General features: G+C 41.0%; 1 protein-coding gene across 5 annotated transcripts in view; it reads left to right on the plus strand.

The window, feature by feature from the left end:
- Nucleotides 1-755: 755 nt before the first annotated feature.
- phactr4a (phosphatase and actin regulator 4a) overlaps nt 756-17287 on the plus strand; it is a 36015-nt gene continuing 19483 nt past the window's right edge. Inside the window, exons 1-4 of one of the 5 annotated variants that reach the window (XM_079368518.1) lie at nt 756-1136; nt 5406-5506; nt 6934-7029; nt 9835-9878. In XM_079368518.1, coding sequence (XP_079224644.1) covers nt 9866-9878 — 13 coding nt within the window. In that variant the 5' untranslated portion in view covers nt 756-1136; nt 5406-5506; nt 6934-7029; nt 9835-9865. Of the gene's footprint in view, nt 1137-5405; nt 5507-6933; nt 7030-9834; nt 9879-10273; nt 10383-12640; nt 12867-17287 lie in introns of those variants that run through there. The other 4 variants (XM_079368517.1, XM_079368516.1, XM_079368515.1 and 1 more) reach the window with 4 other exon arrangements.

The raw sequence follows: 17287 nt of genomic DNA on the forward strand, positions 1-17287 counted from the left end.
AATATTCTAACTTTTTATGGGGTAAAAGAACTGTTGTTTCAAATTGGCTCCTGTTTCAAATTGGCATTAATACTCAATCAAGTAATTAAACACTGGCAGAGTGTAAAATGCTAAAAGACACCTGTCCTATTAATTATTATTATTTTCTCTTTCGCTCTCCCTTCGGTAAGAATCTTCACACATCGTTTTGTTAATATTTTTAAATAATCTGAGCAGGTTTTCTTCCCCCCCATAATTTATACCTTTTTTGTACAATTCAATTTTAACTAGGTAATGTATGAGTTATTTAATCTACAAAGGCAGTATGTTAATAGGAAAAATCACAATCACAATTATGCAACGACACTTGATTTGAAAAGGTCACATTAAAAACTCAATACAAGATATTTAGCCGTATACCTCAAATTAAACACAAATTTGTGAGGTCGCCTAGAAGGTTATATTTTCAAAATCTTATTTTTCTGTATTGTGCAAACTCAATTAACGGTCAATCATTTGATTCTTTTTCTTTTATGTAATTGTGTTGTGGTTTTTAATATGAGTATATCCTCTTTTTCGCCAGCAAATAAAGCGACTTTATTTAGTTGACTCTAACTGCTGTGTTTATCTACCTTTCAGATTCATGCTCCGGTTATTTATTTTATTTTATTTTTTTATACTTTTGCCGAAGTCTTTGAAAATCCTTCCCATGAAATGTCATTCGTTATCGTTATGACACTCCGGGGAGCTCAGTTGGTCACGTGGTTGCTACATTTTTTTTTTTTTCCTTTCAGGTGGGGGCGCAGCACCCTTTTGAGCACTGCGCATGCGCTAAAGCATTTAATCTTCTATCGAGTTGACTTGCAACACCTATTTGGCAGTAAAGTGTTGACAAAGAAGTTTTTTCTTTTTGGACATTTCACGTCTCTGTTTGCATTTGGAGAACCATTCAGACGACACTTGTTCGCTTTTTTGTTCATCTTGCTTGTCAGAAAAGTTTCTTGTGTGAGTTTAGTTGGGTCAAAAGATAAAAAGGGGAAGCTAGTTCCGCCTCTGAATGGACGGCAACGACAAGTGTCAAAAGTAACGAGAGGTCAAAGAGACACAGGAAAAACACGTCTCCTGACTTCTGGATATATCTCCACTGACGCTCGAAGGTGAGTAGTCGATCTACGTCACATTATAAGGGTTGATTTAAGTTGGAAGATGAAGTGGTAGCTGTTGTCTGTAGGCTAACAGGGCTAATACTGCAGTTATCTGTTAAGTTAGCCACCTGTTGCTGCCTCTAGTTTACTTTGGCTAGCAGCAGCAGCAGGATTAACATTATGGCACTACTCGTTGTAATCAGTCCTATCTTTAGCTCACGGGTCATTTTGAATGGAGTAGATTGATATGGAGAATAACAAGACAGTGTAAATGACTGTGTTAAGGTCGTTCAATGTTCCCACATTAGCCTCAGGTAGCCGCTCCCTCTACCTGTCTAAGCCTCAGTTTAGTCAGAGCACCTCCATCAGGACCTAGTATGCTATTATTATTATTATTTTTTTACTTTAGAGCTGCAAGAAGTTGACAAACGTGCTGATGGTGTTCTTGTTTCGTTATCCCTCTAAATCTGATACGAGATGGACATTAGTGTGAGCTATATTCTTTAAGCAGCACATCAGGTTAATGCTCTGAATTTAAACCATGTTAAATTGCATTGTCCATCCCTATTAAATAAATCAATTTAAATGGAGTAATTCATGCATTTGCATTCGGGCGTCGGACCTTATAGTACTGCATTAACTTAAATCATATTTCAATGACTGGAGGGAGCCTGCAGGTGTACAACATTTCTCTCCCAGTGGGGAAAAAACAAAAAAATATGCCTCCTGTCTGTGAAGCATTTCTCTGCATTCCTTTCACAGGCCCGACTACTTGTTCTAACAAGCTTTTAGTGCCGGCTGAAAGCAGCTGTACGCCCTACAGGAGGACACAGACTCAGAGAGAGGAGACAAAAGGAGCTGCAGCTTTATTGTATTTGTTCTAGATAGGCCACATCGTAATCAGGTCGGTCATGTTATTGTGCTTTGTATACAGAGAACCATCTTCATTGCTTCAGTGCATCTTCATTTAGAGCGGAAGAGGTGTTGGACACTTTCTTCTGAATACATATAAAGGTTGGTAGCATGTAGGAATGTGGCTGGTGGTGAAGGCACAATTTCCTGGGTGTTGGCATTGATTTTCACAGGATTTAAATGGTGGCAAATGGACGCTTACCAAGGCTCTTAACTGTAATCTTGTTTACAATGACACTGTGCTCGGCAGATATCCAACAGTCTTCGTTAGGCATGTTTTACCCCCACCGCAGAGGAAGTTTATTCCGGTTTCTGTGATTGTAAAGAATCTGATTTTCAAACCTTTTTTCATGGTTTATCTCGCTTTTGCACACATTGTTCTGCACTTTCAGCAGAGCTATGTGTTGTGCATTGTGATTAAAAGTAAGCTGCGAGATATAACTAGTAATATAAGCCTGTTTCCTTTTTGAGCAGTGTTGATTTTTTTATCTTTTAATTTAAGAAAATCTTAAAGTGTAGGGAAGAAAGCGTTTGGAGCTGCAGCTGCATTAACATTAGCTCAGCTTGTTTTGGATGAGGATTCCGGAGGTGTTCGTCGTTCACAAGGTTTTTCACAGGAGCTCAGTTATCCGTCGACTGTATTTCTTTTCAGGAGAACTGTTCATGCTTTAAATCAGGAAAACTCTAAATGTCTAAAAAGTTGTGCTCGTGGTTAAGATCAGGAACTATTCTGTAACTTTTCCTTAAACAAAGACATCCAAATGTATTTCCCCTTTTCTTTCACTGCTGCAGACGTACTGTCGGCTTCTGTTTGAAATTCAGTTTGATCAATTCAAATGGAGTGAATATGTCCAAAGTGTATCATCTACTTTAATTGTTTAATTGTGTTGAGATTTCACAGCATTATGTAAAGATTTGAATTTGGAAAGACAAACCTCTTTGTGTGGTGAATAGAAAACAACCGCAGTTGTTGGAGCAGTTGGACATGGTGGGTCTGTGTGGGACTTATATAACCAGCTGTGTGTGTCATTATCTGTTGACAGTGGCTTATTGAGATCCATGCAGCTCGCTCTCTTAACAAACCCCAACTCAGCTCTTCAATGAGATTCTGCAGAGTCCGCAGAATGAACCCGGACCAGCGGCTGATTAGACTCTTTCCCTTTATCCCATGAACTGAGAGTTCTTAATAAGCTAATTGGGAGCTTACAGCGAACAAACAGGATTGTTAAAAAGTTTCAGTGCAGTGCGATCAGAGCTCAGTCGAGTTCAAACGATGACTTTCCAAAAGAATTAAATCTTTTAACATTCCAGTTCTACCCCTTTCACTACACAAGCGTTTCATTCTTCATGCAGACATATCCGGATTTTATGTCATTTTCAAACTGGCACTAATGGTCCATTAGAATAAATGAAAACTACATGAACAAACTGCTTATTTCAATCCAGAGAAGGCTTCAGACATACTCAGTAAAAACTGAGAATTTAGCGCTTGTGGAGAGAGCGACATTTCTTGGCTGTGAGGCTTATCCAATTAGCACGATATCAATTACTGTTGGTGGTCTCGAAAACCTTTCTGTGGCTCTCCGGAGCGTGCATTGATTTACTATGGATTCATGTCAAGGGACTGCTGTGCCCTGGAGAACGATGGCTTTGTTCCAATGAATTATATATGAAGCAAGGCCTATTTTTCTTCCACGTGTCAGACTACATAATGATTGTCTGAGAATATGTAATGTAACATTTTTGTTGCAAGGTGGGTTCTGAGGTAACTATACAAGACGAGAGGTTTGAGGTGGTTTCTATAGTGATTACAGCCGTGAAGAACAGTCAGTGTTGTGCTTTACCTCTGTGCAGTGTCTGTCAGCACCTGCGCGTCCAATCAGATTTGAAGCTGTTCGTTTGCACTTACTGACATTGTTTCCTCCTCTAGATCCTTGCTTGTGTTGTTCTTTCTCTCTGATGTGCATGGCTTTGGATAAAAGCGTCCGCTCAGTGAATTGCGGGTTGAACACTTTGAAAAGCAGTATTGAAACATTTGACACATGCATTACACTGCAATGCTGAATGCTCGTTTATGATTGGTCAGTTACCAATTGTATGTTGTGTTATTTTCGAGGAGCTCAATGCGGTAACTGTTAGTGGAAAAGAAGTGTTTCTGGTGGTTGTAGGGACAGACGAGCAATACAGAAGTTTGTAAACCAATTGTATTTTAAACAACTGAACTGGACAACAGAGACTACAGCTGCTGTTATGACTACCATCAGCAGAGATCTGAAGTACAAAAGCAAAGTTTCCATATTGGACAAAGTCACATAGAATCTAACAGTTCTTTATTTTATTTTTTTTAAATTATTTATAATTTTTCCAAAACAAAAAACCTTGTACACCAGAGAATCTAACAGTTCAAGGTGGCACGCCCCGTTACACTTCGCCGCCCGTGCACATGTCAGAGACATGTACTGGTTGGGTGAAGTTGTTGATTGCTTAACCGGTGAAACGATGTCACTGTAAAACGTCAGAGCCAGCAGGGTGTGTGTGTGTGTGTGTGTGTGTGTGTGTGTGTGTGTGTGTGTGTTTGTGTTTATGTTTATGTGTATTAAGCCCCCACTGTTTGTTCCTGTCATTGCTCTCATGCTTCCACAGCACTGTCATGTTATATGTATTTTAAAGTTTGGCAGACGAGAGGCCCGAACTCAATACAAAATCCTCAAACGCCTACACACGTGAAATGTACAGCTGTAATCCTGCAGTGAGATCCTGTTACCAAACCTGAAAATCAGGTTGCTGATTTGTGTACTGTTCCATAATTGTAGTCACTGCTTGCTAAAGCTGAGACTGTCCACATGGGCTTTATCCTCCAAAGATGACCTGGCTGCATTGACTTGAAAGCCACGCTCAGATTTCTCCTTCTAAACCTTTTTATGCTCTGTGTCAAATAATGACAGGTGTGTGTGTGTGTGTGTGTGTGTGTGTGTGTGTGTGTGTGTGTGTGAACCTGTGTGTGTGTGTGTGTGTGAACCTGTGTGTGTGTGTGTGAACCTGTGTGTGTGTGTGTGTGTGTGTGTGTGAACCTGTGTGTGTGAACCTGTGTGTGTGTGTGTGTGTGAACCTGTGTGTGTGTGTGTGTGAACCTGTGTGTGTGTGTGTGTGTGTGTGAACCTGTGTGTGTGTGAACCTGTGTGTGTGTGTTTGTGTTTGTGTGTGTGTGTGTGTGTGTGTGCTTGTTTGCACATGCTCACGTGATGTCCTGGCAGCTCCAGCTTTACAATGCAGGGACTGAGCCCACGAGCTCAGCTGCTCTACTTTACAGGCTGGTATGTGAACAAAGTGCTGCACATTAACTTAGCTTTGTGTTTACTTTGCTGCCAGTCTTCCCCAGTAAGTTCCAGAGCAGAGAAAAGCAGGAGGATATCTGAGAGCATCAGGTTACAGTTTGGTGGTGGTGCTGAACTTTATCTGATCAATTATTTGTAAGTTCCAGCATGATAGACTTCTCTCTGTCTACGCACAGGTTGAAAACAATGAATAATAAATGGATTAAGTAATATTCCTATCATACAAACAGCTGTACATATGTCCAGTGCTGTATTGTTATTGATTTCACGTGTATTTATTAGAAGTTAAGCTGAAATAGATATCAAATCAATGAGTGGATTAGAAAACAATACATCTTCAACAGTTTCGTTAATCATTTCAGTTATTTATCAAACGAGGAAGTCCAACCTTTGAGTCTGTTGTTTGTCATTAATGAGGATAAATGAAGAGACTTTTATTTTGACAGGAGAAGCTCTTGGTTGTCAACACTTCCAGTACTTTAGTACTTTTTGATTCTTCGTTTTTAATTGATAGAATCTCCTTTTTTTGTAATAATCAGCTGACCAATAGTATCAAGAAGCAACAAAGCTTACAAAGGAAATGAGATCTTCATTATTTTCTTTAAGCAAAGTCGGCCATGAGCAAAGAGAGAGGGTGCTTGTCTGAATTGAACAAAGATGTTGGCAACCCCTCGGTTTAAGTATTTCTGCAATTTAGACCGTGTGCAAGAGTTTGTCTGCAGCTTTTTTTTTTTTTTTTATTGTAGACAAGAAATGACTCTTACTATATCAAAGTTTACAAATCTGGTATGATAAAAAATACAACTCGTGAGACAGCCTTCAGAATTCAAAGGACATGTGATGATGATGTGCATTGTTTCCTAAAGGAGTGGACAACTTTTGATCCAGTCGAAACAAAAAAACACAAAAAAAAACAAAACAAACGCCTCCTCTCTCCTGCAGCAGCACACCTCCAAACCCTCTCCACTCGCGTCCGCACGAAGGAGATATCAATTAGAACCCACAATAATTAAACACAGTTATTGCGATTGCCCGTGGCCTGCGTTGTTTTGAATCTCTGAGCACTTGAACACTGCATTAGCATTCAAACAAACATGTTGTTCACCATATATTATATCGTTACTGTTCAGAATGTCTTCATCTTGTGTTTTCACTTTTGAAAATGACTTTTAGCCAAAAATCAGTGGTAACACACACACACAGAAGTGAAGACACTTTTAAAGTGATGGTATACAGTACAGAGTCGTGGTCCTGTCTGCAGCTTTTTGAGCACGAGCTGAGCCTAAGCTGACCAGGCAGAGCGCTACGCTCCGTAGAAAACGAGCTGGATGATTTAGAAGTTTAAGACTTCTGTTTAAGTTTAAAAGTCGAGGGATGAAGACTTGGTTCTATATTTTATACTGATGACTCCACTGAAATCAGGATCTCAGAAAACCGCTTCCACTCAAGGCTTTGTGATTTACTGTACGTGTGTTTTCAGGCTTAACCTTTGCAAAGATTGTGGAAAAGTGTAGGAGGATGACCTACTGTTTACTCTATCTGTCTGTGTGTGTATTTTACAGGAGTTCCCTCATTACTTGGCTGCCAAGTCACAGACGAACTGCAGGGACTCTGTTTCTGGGGGAGATTTGATCAGTGATCAATGAGCGTCAATAGAGGTAAGATGCCCAAACAAGAATACATTTTCTGGTTTATTTCAGAGAGTCATGGCAGAGTCCGCCTCATAACAAGTTCAGATACTTCACTGCCAGGCTGCACTCTCCTTTTCACACTGCAGTGTACACAATCGTCTGTTTGTTAAGTCACACAGGCGGGATCTCCTCAGTTTGTTGTCGAAGGACTTTTGACCTTCCAAAGTGCAGCCTGATTGTGCTCGGAGCCTCGCTGTCAGTGTCAGCACACAGCTGCACCTCCTGGATCTGACCAATAAGGGGCAGGGCCATCATCTGAATAGTCGACTGGAGGAGACGTTCACCTCATCTCGTCCTTACGTCTCAGTTTCAGCTGCTTATCTGAGATCCTTATCTCTACACTTTGACCCTCCTCTCGGCTTAAAGCTACAGGATTAAAACACTTTACATTCATAAACTAATCGTTTCGCTGTTGATGCCTCGACACAACGATAGATGCACGCTTTTATAAACATGCTGTCTCTGCACCATTTTAGCCCTGCACAATTTGTAGCTGACACATAAGTATTTAGTAATTAGTAGGAGATTATGTTGTTCTGTTTTATGCACCTGTAAGAAAAGCAAACAATATGTTTAATATTAATGTTTAAAAAATCTTCAAAATGTGATTGATTTCTTTGATAATGGTCATGACCTATTTCTTTTCCTTCTTCTTTTGTTAACGGGGTTCTTGTTTTAAGAGGGGATAGATGACACACACACACACACACACACACACACACACACACACACACACACACACACACACACACACACACACACACACAGATGACATGTTACATGGAAAGAATTTCCGACGTCTGGAGCTCACTAAGCGCGCACACACACACACACACACACACACACACACACACACGTATATAAAGCCTACACACAGATTTTGAGTTTATGAAACCGACCCAACAGTTTTTTTATTTGGATTTTCTTCATTCCTTTTTTTTATTGAGCATACAGGGGTTTCAAGCATCATAGAGACAACTTTAAAAAAAAAAAAAAAAGAAGCTTCTTCTGCATTTTTATCAACAACTCAACAACTGAAGAGTGAAAAGCCTGAAGAGGTCGATATGCTCCAGCAACACTTACAGTATGAAAATCAACTTTAACAACAAAGTAGCCTTGTGCGGCTCGTGCCTTCATCAGGGCATTTTTACAACAAAAATGTTGACAGCCTGGGACAAACCGGTTTTGCCTTCTAGCTTGTTTCTTGATTAGAGTGAAACTGTACGGGGACCTGGATGAGCTGGCTGTTTGCCAGCCGCTCACGGCCTGCTCACATGTTTCACACACTGTGGTTCACACTGAAGGACACATTGTTGTGAGCTGTAGTGATTTTATATCTGTGCCAATAACTGCTGGGAATAGTTTGGGAGTTATTGATTTGTCAATGGTGGCAAACATCACCTGCCGACGTGAAAGCACCGGTGGCTGGAACAGGAAACCCTGGGTGGATTTATAAAGTTATATCCACTGTTTCTTGACAACTAAGCACAGTTGCAACCTCCTTTTATTGAAAACACTTTGTTGTTATTTTACTGAAAAGTCATCTCTCAGCTGGTAACGCCCCCTCACATGACTTGTAAATGGTAAGCAGTAGTACTTGTGGGCATGTTTCTCTGTTGGAGCTGCAGGAAGATAAACTAGTAAACACAATGTTGGAGGCACTCGCAGCTCGCCCTGCTTCAAACCACCACATCACTCCTGAGCTCGTTTTGCTATTCACTGGCCTGTTGTGTTGAATCGATCCTTTTGTAAGTTCATACACGTATCTGCTGTGTTTACGTTCAGCACTAAGACGTCTTATTTAACTCATGCTGTGTGGGAAGTGGGAGATTAAATCCGATCGATGATAACAAGAAAACGTCTGTTTTATTTATCCCTGGAGTCTTTCGGGGGAAGAATGTCATCTCATTTTGTTGAAACACTGCAGCCCGTTCTTGTGAGTCCCATAGAGAAAGCGAACATTTTTATTCTACCTGTGATTATCTTTTAATCATGTCCCTTTTTTTAACGTGTCTTTAAATGCAATTCTAAATGAAACCAAGAGATTTTATTTTCAGTAGAATTCAGGATGTGTTTTCCACTCGGTTAGTTTGTCAGCTAATTAATGCGCTCTTTTTGCCTCAGCTAACACAACAGAGCTTTTGTTGAGCTTCGCTCCGGCCCCTCATTAGCTGCACAGAGCGCTCGGTCTGCTGCAGAGAGTCTCTCACTGACTTACTGAGTTATAATGATGTTCTCAAGTCTTTACTCAGCCGAGTTACTAAAGTGATGTCCTGCATAGTTCATATCCTATTATATCTTATTATTATTATTATTATTATTATCATCATTATTATTATTATCATTATTATTATATTATATCCACTGCTCCAGCTTTTGATCCATTTATGAGGAAATTTGTGTTTGTGTTAGCTGTGAACCATACTTGATTTATTTTAGAGTGATAAGGAAGAAGGGACAGTAGTGAAAGAAGTAAAATGATTCATATGCACAAACATATTAAACATACTTGTGTTTTAATCTTCTTTAACATGTGGTGTTCATTTCTTTCTGTGCTTTTGTCACAAAGGCTAAATATGTCCATCAGCTGGTTTTAAATGAAACATGGAAATAATGAACTGAAGATTAATTAGTAAATAAGTACTAAATAAATGATTATACAACAACAATATATGTCATTTCTATGATGTGTTTGGGGAAAAAAAGAGCAGCATTTATTTTTACAACTTCAGAGAAGTTTTCTTAATCCTCCGATTTGTTCTTTTGTTTCAGGAGCTGCCTGCTGCTGAGTTTTTACACTGTGATGGAAAATCCTGGTAAGAACATCTTTCTGTATTTTATTCATAGAAATATTCATGAATTTATAGTTTGTAGTTTCATTGTCAAAGGTTTTGTCAGACTTGTTCTTGTCCGCTGGGCTGGAAAACGCAATCTGCCCCGAAAACAATCGCGTTTATAATCTTTTTTTTTTTTCTGAGTACATTTTTGCTGAAGTGAGATTGATGTAATCTCATCTATAGTATCGTGACGGCTGAGAGTGTTGCATCAACAAACAAAGTGCAGGTCGGCTGTGAATCAGTCCTTTTGTGACACATCATTCCGGTGACACTGCAGCGATCTGATTGGTCCCTCTCCCAGAGGACACACCTGTCTGTCAGCAGAGCTGCTTTCTCTCATGGCCTCGTGTCTATTTCAACACTGAACCTGATCACTGACAGCACTGAGTACAGGCCGCTGCAGAAGAGCCTTGTTCCTGCTATCTGAACTGTTACAGAGCGTTTGGGAAATAGCTGAGATGGCTGTTCAATCTGAATATATCCGTGAGTTATCTGGCTTCCTATCTTGTTGTTGGATGTTGTTACATTTTAAATATAGTGATTCTGCCTTGAATGGAAAGATCTTGATCATCAAAGTAATTGCTATAAAATGATTGATAATGTAATCAAAGTAAAAGATTAGTTTTTCAATTCAGCTCAGTGAAATGCCAATACAGGTCAGGGCCTGGCTCCATGATCAATCTATAAACAACCAGGCCATGGCAGGATGAGATTATACAGTAGAAGCTTGATCTACTCATCCCTGCCCACACTCATGGACAAGCAGTACAAATAAACTGGACTTCCTGTCCAACTCTTATCTCGTGTTCCTGATAAAAAGACGATTAATGTTAAGCAACTAGAAGTACACAGTACATGTCCTCCAAGTCATCAAGCGTGTGTGCTCGTGAGGAGTTATTTTAAGTGTTTCTTAGTCATCATGATGCTGTTGGATTGGTATTTTTCTGAGTCATCTTGTCTTTTGTTCAGCTGGGTTTCATGTTGTCCTGTTGAACGTTGAATCTTTAAAAAAAAAAACAAAAGAAAGAGTTTGTCTCCATCTGCTGCCGCTCCGTGGAAACACTGAGCAGGATTTCATGATGTACAGTGAGAACGAGGAGGGTGATCGGCTGCGTTCCTGGACTGTTGTCTTGATATTTCCTGTCACATTCCTCGCATTCCTTTCCAGAGTTTGGCTCATTATGCTTGACCGTGTGTTGTGAGGTTATATATTATAGACAAACAATATGACTTGGCTTCTTATGATTTGTTGGATGTTTTGTAATCGCTTGGTTACAAGAATGAATGTGCAGACTACATTAGTGTTTGTCATCAAATTGTTAGTTTAATTTTTATTTATTTTTTTATTTTTTATTTTATCGTAATTATTTTTTAATGTTTGATTTAGAAATTCTAATTTTCACTGTTCACACACATGCACAAGCAGGACCTGTGGACAACATGCCTTAATAGAGAGATGTCAGAGTGCGGTGGCTGCCCCCACTGGAGCCGACTCCTAAGTTGGTGGGGGTTCAGTGCCTTGCTCAAGGGCACATCGGCAGTGCTCGAGACGTGGTCTGGCACCTCTTCAGCTACCAGACCAACTTTCATATTTTGGTCCACATTGGGACTTCAACCAGTGACCCTCCGCTTCCCAACCAAAGTCCCTCCAGACTGAGCCGCTGCTGCTTCCAAAATGCTAAGAATCCCTCAAATCTGCAAAGTGTCAAAACCTGTAAATCACAATGCCAACAATGATCCTGTGTGGCCCCTAGCAGTGCTTTCAAATGGTATTTAACAACTCTGTTAAACGTTAAACAGAAAGCTATAAATGTGTGGTGGGCAGGTTATTACATTCAACTGGTGAGTAGGTTTGTACACCTTTCTATATCCAACATCCTGTGTGAGCTCATACTTTCCACTGCTGTGCCTGACATACACGGACGAGCTCGTCTTACTCCATCCCACTGATTACTTACGGCCTTATCACAGAGAGCTCCGATAGGACTGTCCAGGCACAGACTGCATGCTTTAGTCCTGCATAGAGGTGTACGAGATCAAGACTTCCTGACAAAGTTTGGTCCTTTGTCACTGCTGAGGTGTAAACAGATAAGTGAGATACTAATTATTTCAGTAACCATTGTCATTTAAGTTGTTCTGAAATATTTGAAACCAAACTTAAAGGAGGTATAATTAATGATTTTGTCTAGGTGTAAAACCGAGCTGTCAATAAAAATGTTATTAGGTGGCAGCTATTTAAAAGTTTAAAAGGACATTCCCTGGAGAGTCACTGGACACCTGGGCTGTGTCACTTCCTCTTCTCTGGCTCGGCGCTCCACCTTGGCTTGACTCACCTTCCACTTCTCAAGTTACTTTACCCCCTCGGCTCGGCCCCGCCTCTTGCCCGCCCCACGTCCTTCAGGGGGTAGTGTTTTGGTAGTGTGTGTGTGTGAAATGTTGCTAGCAGGGGGCCCATTGCATCCCCTTCAAGGGTTGATGACTGGCTGGGCCAAACCTCAAAGCCTGCCTGCTGCGAACTTTGCCCCCGAAAAAATCTGCTCTCAGGAATGAAAGGAATCCAAGGCTGTAGGATTACCTTATTGGCGTAACTCATATATGAAGTCAGAGCTGCAAGAAGGGAGGGACCTAAGATATTAGTGAGTGTGTTTTTGTTTCAAAGTGAAGGAAGGAAGGAAGGAGGGAGGTAGGGAGGAAGAGACCATATCAAGCAGGCTGAAGGGAGAGGGGGAGGGCAAGGCTAGAGAGGGAAGAGAGACTGAACAACACAAGTCAGCAGTCCAGACTGTCTTAAGTTACCGGAGCTCTGATGTCTGCTTTGAGAGGAGGGAAGTGGCTTTAGGTTCTCCCTTCCTGCCGTGGGCCTCGGGAGTGGCAGGGCCCGGCAGGCCAGCTGGGACAGGAGCTGTAGCATGGGACAGAGTGCTAGCAGTGAGAGCGTGCCACAGCAACTCGCCCTGAACAACACGGGTGAGTCAGAGTCCAGAGGATCAGCACTGAACGGTCGCTGTGTTGAGTTTTGAAGCTTGATTGTTTGTTAATTCAGCAGAAAGGGGGGGTCTGATAAACATGACCAGGTGTTCTAAATGCAGAGAGAAACCTGAAAGCGACAGGCTCAGACTGGTGTACAAGAATGTATGCAGATGGAATGTGATGATTGTGAAATACACAAACTTCTCTCTGCCTGCATGCAGAGCTGCATGTCTCTGTAGAAGCTGTAGTGAAAACAAGATTTGGGGGTTCAAGGCACTGCTTGGCACTCTCCCTCCCCATAGTTCTTTTTTGTCAAGTCTCAGTGTAGCCCCTTGAGTTTTGTAGTCGGGTCTGTCCGTTTCTTTGGTTAAGCTAATAACACTTCAAAACCAGTTTTTTGTGCTGTCAAAAGGAGGGTCCCGTCTCTCCTGCACACCGACAGTTACTCATAATAACACAGCCTGCAGCTTATGGAATTCAGAGTCGACGTACAACAGGTCACCTGCTGTCTGTTCGACGTCTTTCATGCAGAATCTCACATCCTGTGTTGACACCTTGCTGTAGCTCATGGCATGCTGTTTGTGAGCTGGGAGATTTGTCTAAAGGTCTGATTGATATGCCATTTGAAAATACAAAGTAGGTCCATCCAGATACACATGTCCAAAGTATCACTGCTGACGTCTTAAATGTCATGAAATCCTGTTTGGAGATTGTTTGATTACTCCCTTTTGATTTAAAGAAAGAGAGTTGTGGGCTTTGTAGTTTCAGTCTTCTTAAACTTTTTGACACGTCTTAAACAAAAAAAACCCAAAAACAAAACAGGATATCACCTTTCTGTGTGTATTTTTGCCTCTGGAGTGCCACTCTGTGAAGCTGGTGTCAACCTATGGTGTCATGTGATTGGCATGAGTCATATGGACAGATTGACCAAATGGCTGCAGGGTGTTGCATCAGTGGCTGACGGAGATTGTCGGTTTCTTGTTTTGAGTTTGACTGGCTGGACATTTCCAGAAGCCCATGTGGTTACTCAGGTTTTGTTTGAATAAGCTCTCCAGTCAGCAGTGGGTTTATAAAAACATACCTGAGGACGGGTCTTTCAGCCTGTGTCTGACAGCTGTTCTCTTCTGTGAAAGCAGCCGTCTCCTCTTCTTATGTCACCACATCAGACGTTGATCCAGTCAAAGCTAAACCACGTCTGTGCTCTCCCAGTTTACTACCACCCAACCCATCCCAGTTTAACACCCACTGGGGTGTGTGTTATGTGTCAGGAATAGCTGTGAGCTCACTGACCTCTGTAGCCTGCTTTTATGCATGAGAATTCACACATGCATTCAAAGGCCTGCCTTATTTCATACAGCCAGCAACACCAAAAAAAAACATTTTCTAGAGAAACACAAAGATGGCACAGGCTGATAGTAAATGAACCAGAACCAAAATATACATTCACCTTCAAATATGTAATCAGCTTCAGGCATATCTCTGGCTCAGTTTGTAGAGCCGTTGCCTCTCAACTGGAAGGTCGAGTTCAATCGCCACATGTGCAGCATGTGTGAAGTGTCCATGGGCAACATGGACTGCACTATGAATGCATTAGTGTTGTACTTACTCTCTGAGGATCGTGGCTTTGGATAAGAGCGTTGGCGAAGTGAATTGTTACATATCCGTCAATATACCTGCAAAACTGTTTGATACATCTTTCTGAGATTTTCAACTTATTATTGCGAAATCCTGCTCTTTAAAACCTTGGCTCTTTGTAGATGTTTTTTGGGGTCCAGGCTGAGAGGCGAAAAGTTGAGGAATCAGTGGAGGAGCTTCAGCCGGCAGCCTTGATGGGCAATTGTTCCCCATCAAATTAACTCTGCACAAAGGCCTTGTTTTCATGAAAGACAAGCCACAAGGAGCTCTTTTCCTCAAAGACTGTGATGATTTAGAGACTCCGCTATGGATCCAACACACAAACCAATCAAAACATATTGTCTTCTGCTGCCTTGATAGGACAGCTTGTTTATGTCACTGGATGCTCGCTGACCCTTTAAATCGCCAAATCTCTCTACAAAACAAACACACTCATGAGTGAAGGAAGCTGTAGATCATCAACTCCTTGACGTGTTCTTTAAGGTAAAACCACTTTGTGTGTGCAGTCGTGGCGCTTTGAAGAGAGTCATAGCAGCTGTTTCTCTTGTACAGTATATCTACAGGAACCCTTTCATATGGTCAGAAAGAAATCCAAACTCCACAGTGGATGCAATTTTTACGATGCGATCTGAGCGGCATACTGGAACTATTCCAAAACCTTTCTTAACTTTGAGTCAGGTAGAACCTAAAGTCTGACAAAAGGGCCTGGTTGAAAAACACGGGGAGTTCCCTTAAATGCATGTGGAACAAACAAACATCATCATCTGAAGAAGAACAACAACAACAGTCATTTACACACCGAGTGATGGGGCTTTTTGACATCATGACAAATGAAGGTGATTGGCGAGTGTGACTAGTTTCTGTTCCTCTGAAGAGAAATGAAACGAAGTGCAAAGACACAGAGGAGCAATTAGAAAGGAGGTCAAGGCTGAAGACTGAAACTTCTCTCCATCTTGACGTAAGAGTCATGAAACAGAGTAGCTCTGTGTGCTCTCGAAATGCTTCACATTTATTCTATACATTGTTACTATTGAACTACAAAATGTGACTCTCGTGTTGTAATCTCCACCAGTGAGATATAGCTGCAGTGGCAATGTTGGCATACAGTATGAAAGAGCAGATATCAGGAAGTAAAGTAGCTGTGCAGCTGTTGGCCGACTTGGTGAAAACTACTTTTAAGAGAAGTGCACTAAGCCAGTTTGAGCATTTATGTGTGTGTGAGCTGATTTGTCTTTGTTTGGTCACAGGTCAAAGTGTCAGTGCCACACTGTGAATCCATTACCATTTCACAAAGTATTGAAAAAGATGACACTGAAGGTTTTCACACAATAAGTTACAGTTATTGAGAGTGACCATCCGCATGTGAATCAGAGAGGAAACTCTGCCAAGCTAGCCAGGTGTCAACTGTGATACTTGTCTTTGGCCACAGATTGTTATGAGGTGTGAAAACATACAGGAGAGGACAGATGGTCCTGCTGTTCTCCCTGAGAATCACTACTATTATAATGTTGTTTTGGAATGTTATAAGAAGGTATTTTGATCAGATAGGATGAAGAGTTAGGTTGTACCCTTTCCTTTCTGACATTGGAAAACTTGTCATTGTGTCCTCCTCAGCCTCTGGTATGATTAATGTTGCTCGCTGTATGTACAACACATTAATCTCCACTGTGAATGAATTAGATGCCTCCAGCTTAAAACTTTTCTGACAGAACCTCTGTGTGAAGATCTGTAATGTCAGCTTTTATGTTCGCGATGGATCAAATTGTAGTTGGTGATTTTATTCAATATTCAAAGATTTACTTTCAGGTTCTTGTCAAGGACACATTTTGTCTCTGACCTTAAAAACCCCTCCTTGAGTCTCAGGTTTTATAGTGATTGTGTAACATAACGATAAATGTTTTATTCTGTTAGTGTTACTGTAGCTGATGAAAAATCCTGCAGCACATCACTTCAGTAAGTCTCCTCTCGTCAGTTATTGCTCTGCTGAAATCATTCTGTCATGGCGTTCCATGAGGGAAATCAGGGATCCAATCTTCTCACCTTGTTTGGCCTCGTTTTTCATGTCTCACTAAAGCAGCAACCTCTGGTGCTGAAAAAAGAAGCCAGTGCGTGAGGCATCGAAAAAAAAAAAAAAACCCTCTGAAAGTTTCCTCTTGACTTGGCTGTAAAAAGTCCTTTGAGCACCCGAGTTAAAATGCCAGATTTGACAGACGTGTTTACTGCCTGGTTCATAAAGAACTGCTTTGATCATTTTAAGGTTAAGAGATGAATATTTAGGTGTGTGACTGTCCGGACTGACCCTGACTCTTTTCTTGTTTCTTAATAGTTTAAACCAAAAGTCAAAAGTTAGTTTGTGATGACATTTTCATTCTTGGCCATTTTGTCTTCAAAACTCCCCTTCAGCAACCAATGCATGACAACACTGACACCGTGTCCATCATTTATACACGCTTTACTCAAAGCTCAATTTGCCTCCACTGTGATTTATTTACTTTAAGAACCTTTTAAGCACTACCTACATGAAGCACAGTCAGTGTAGTGATGTGTGAATGATTGTTTTCTGATGACTGGTTTGATTCTGTAATGAGGCAGTGTCAGTCGTACATGACTGATATTTAAGACTGTGATGATGTTTGTTTTTTCAAAGACGTGCTTCAGTATGTAGTTACAGGAGTTTAATGACGGCTTTGCTCTATAACAGCATCACAAGTGCAGTCAGTGAAGTGAATCTGTGTTTCTCTACAACAAAAATGATTCAAGGCCTACCAACACACACAAGTTTT

Source organism: Symphodus melops (genome assembly GCF_947650265.1).
Source record: "Symphodus melops genome assembly, chromosome: 18".
NCBI classification, from domain to species: Eukaryota; Metazoa; Chordata; class Actinopteri; order Labriformes; family Labridae; genus Symphodus; species Symphodus melops.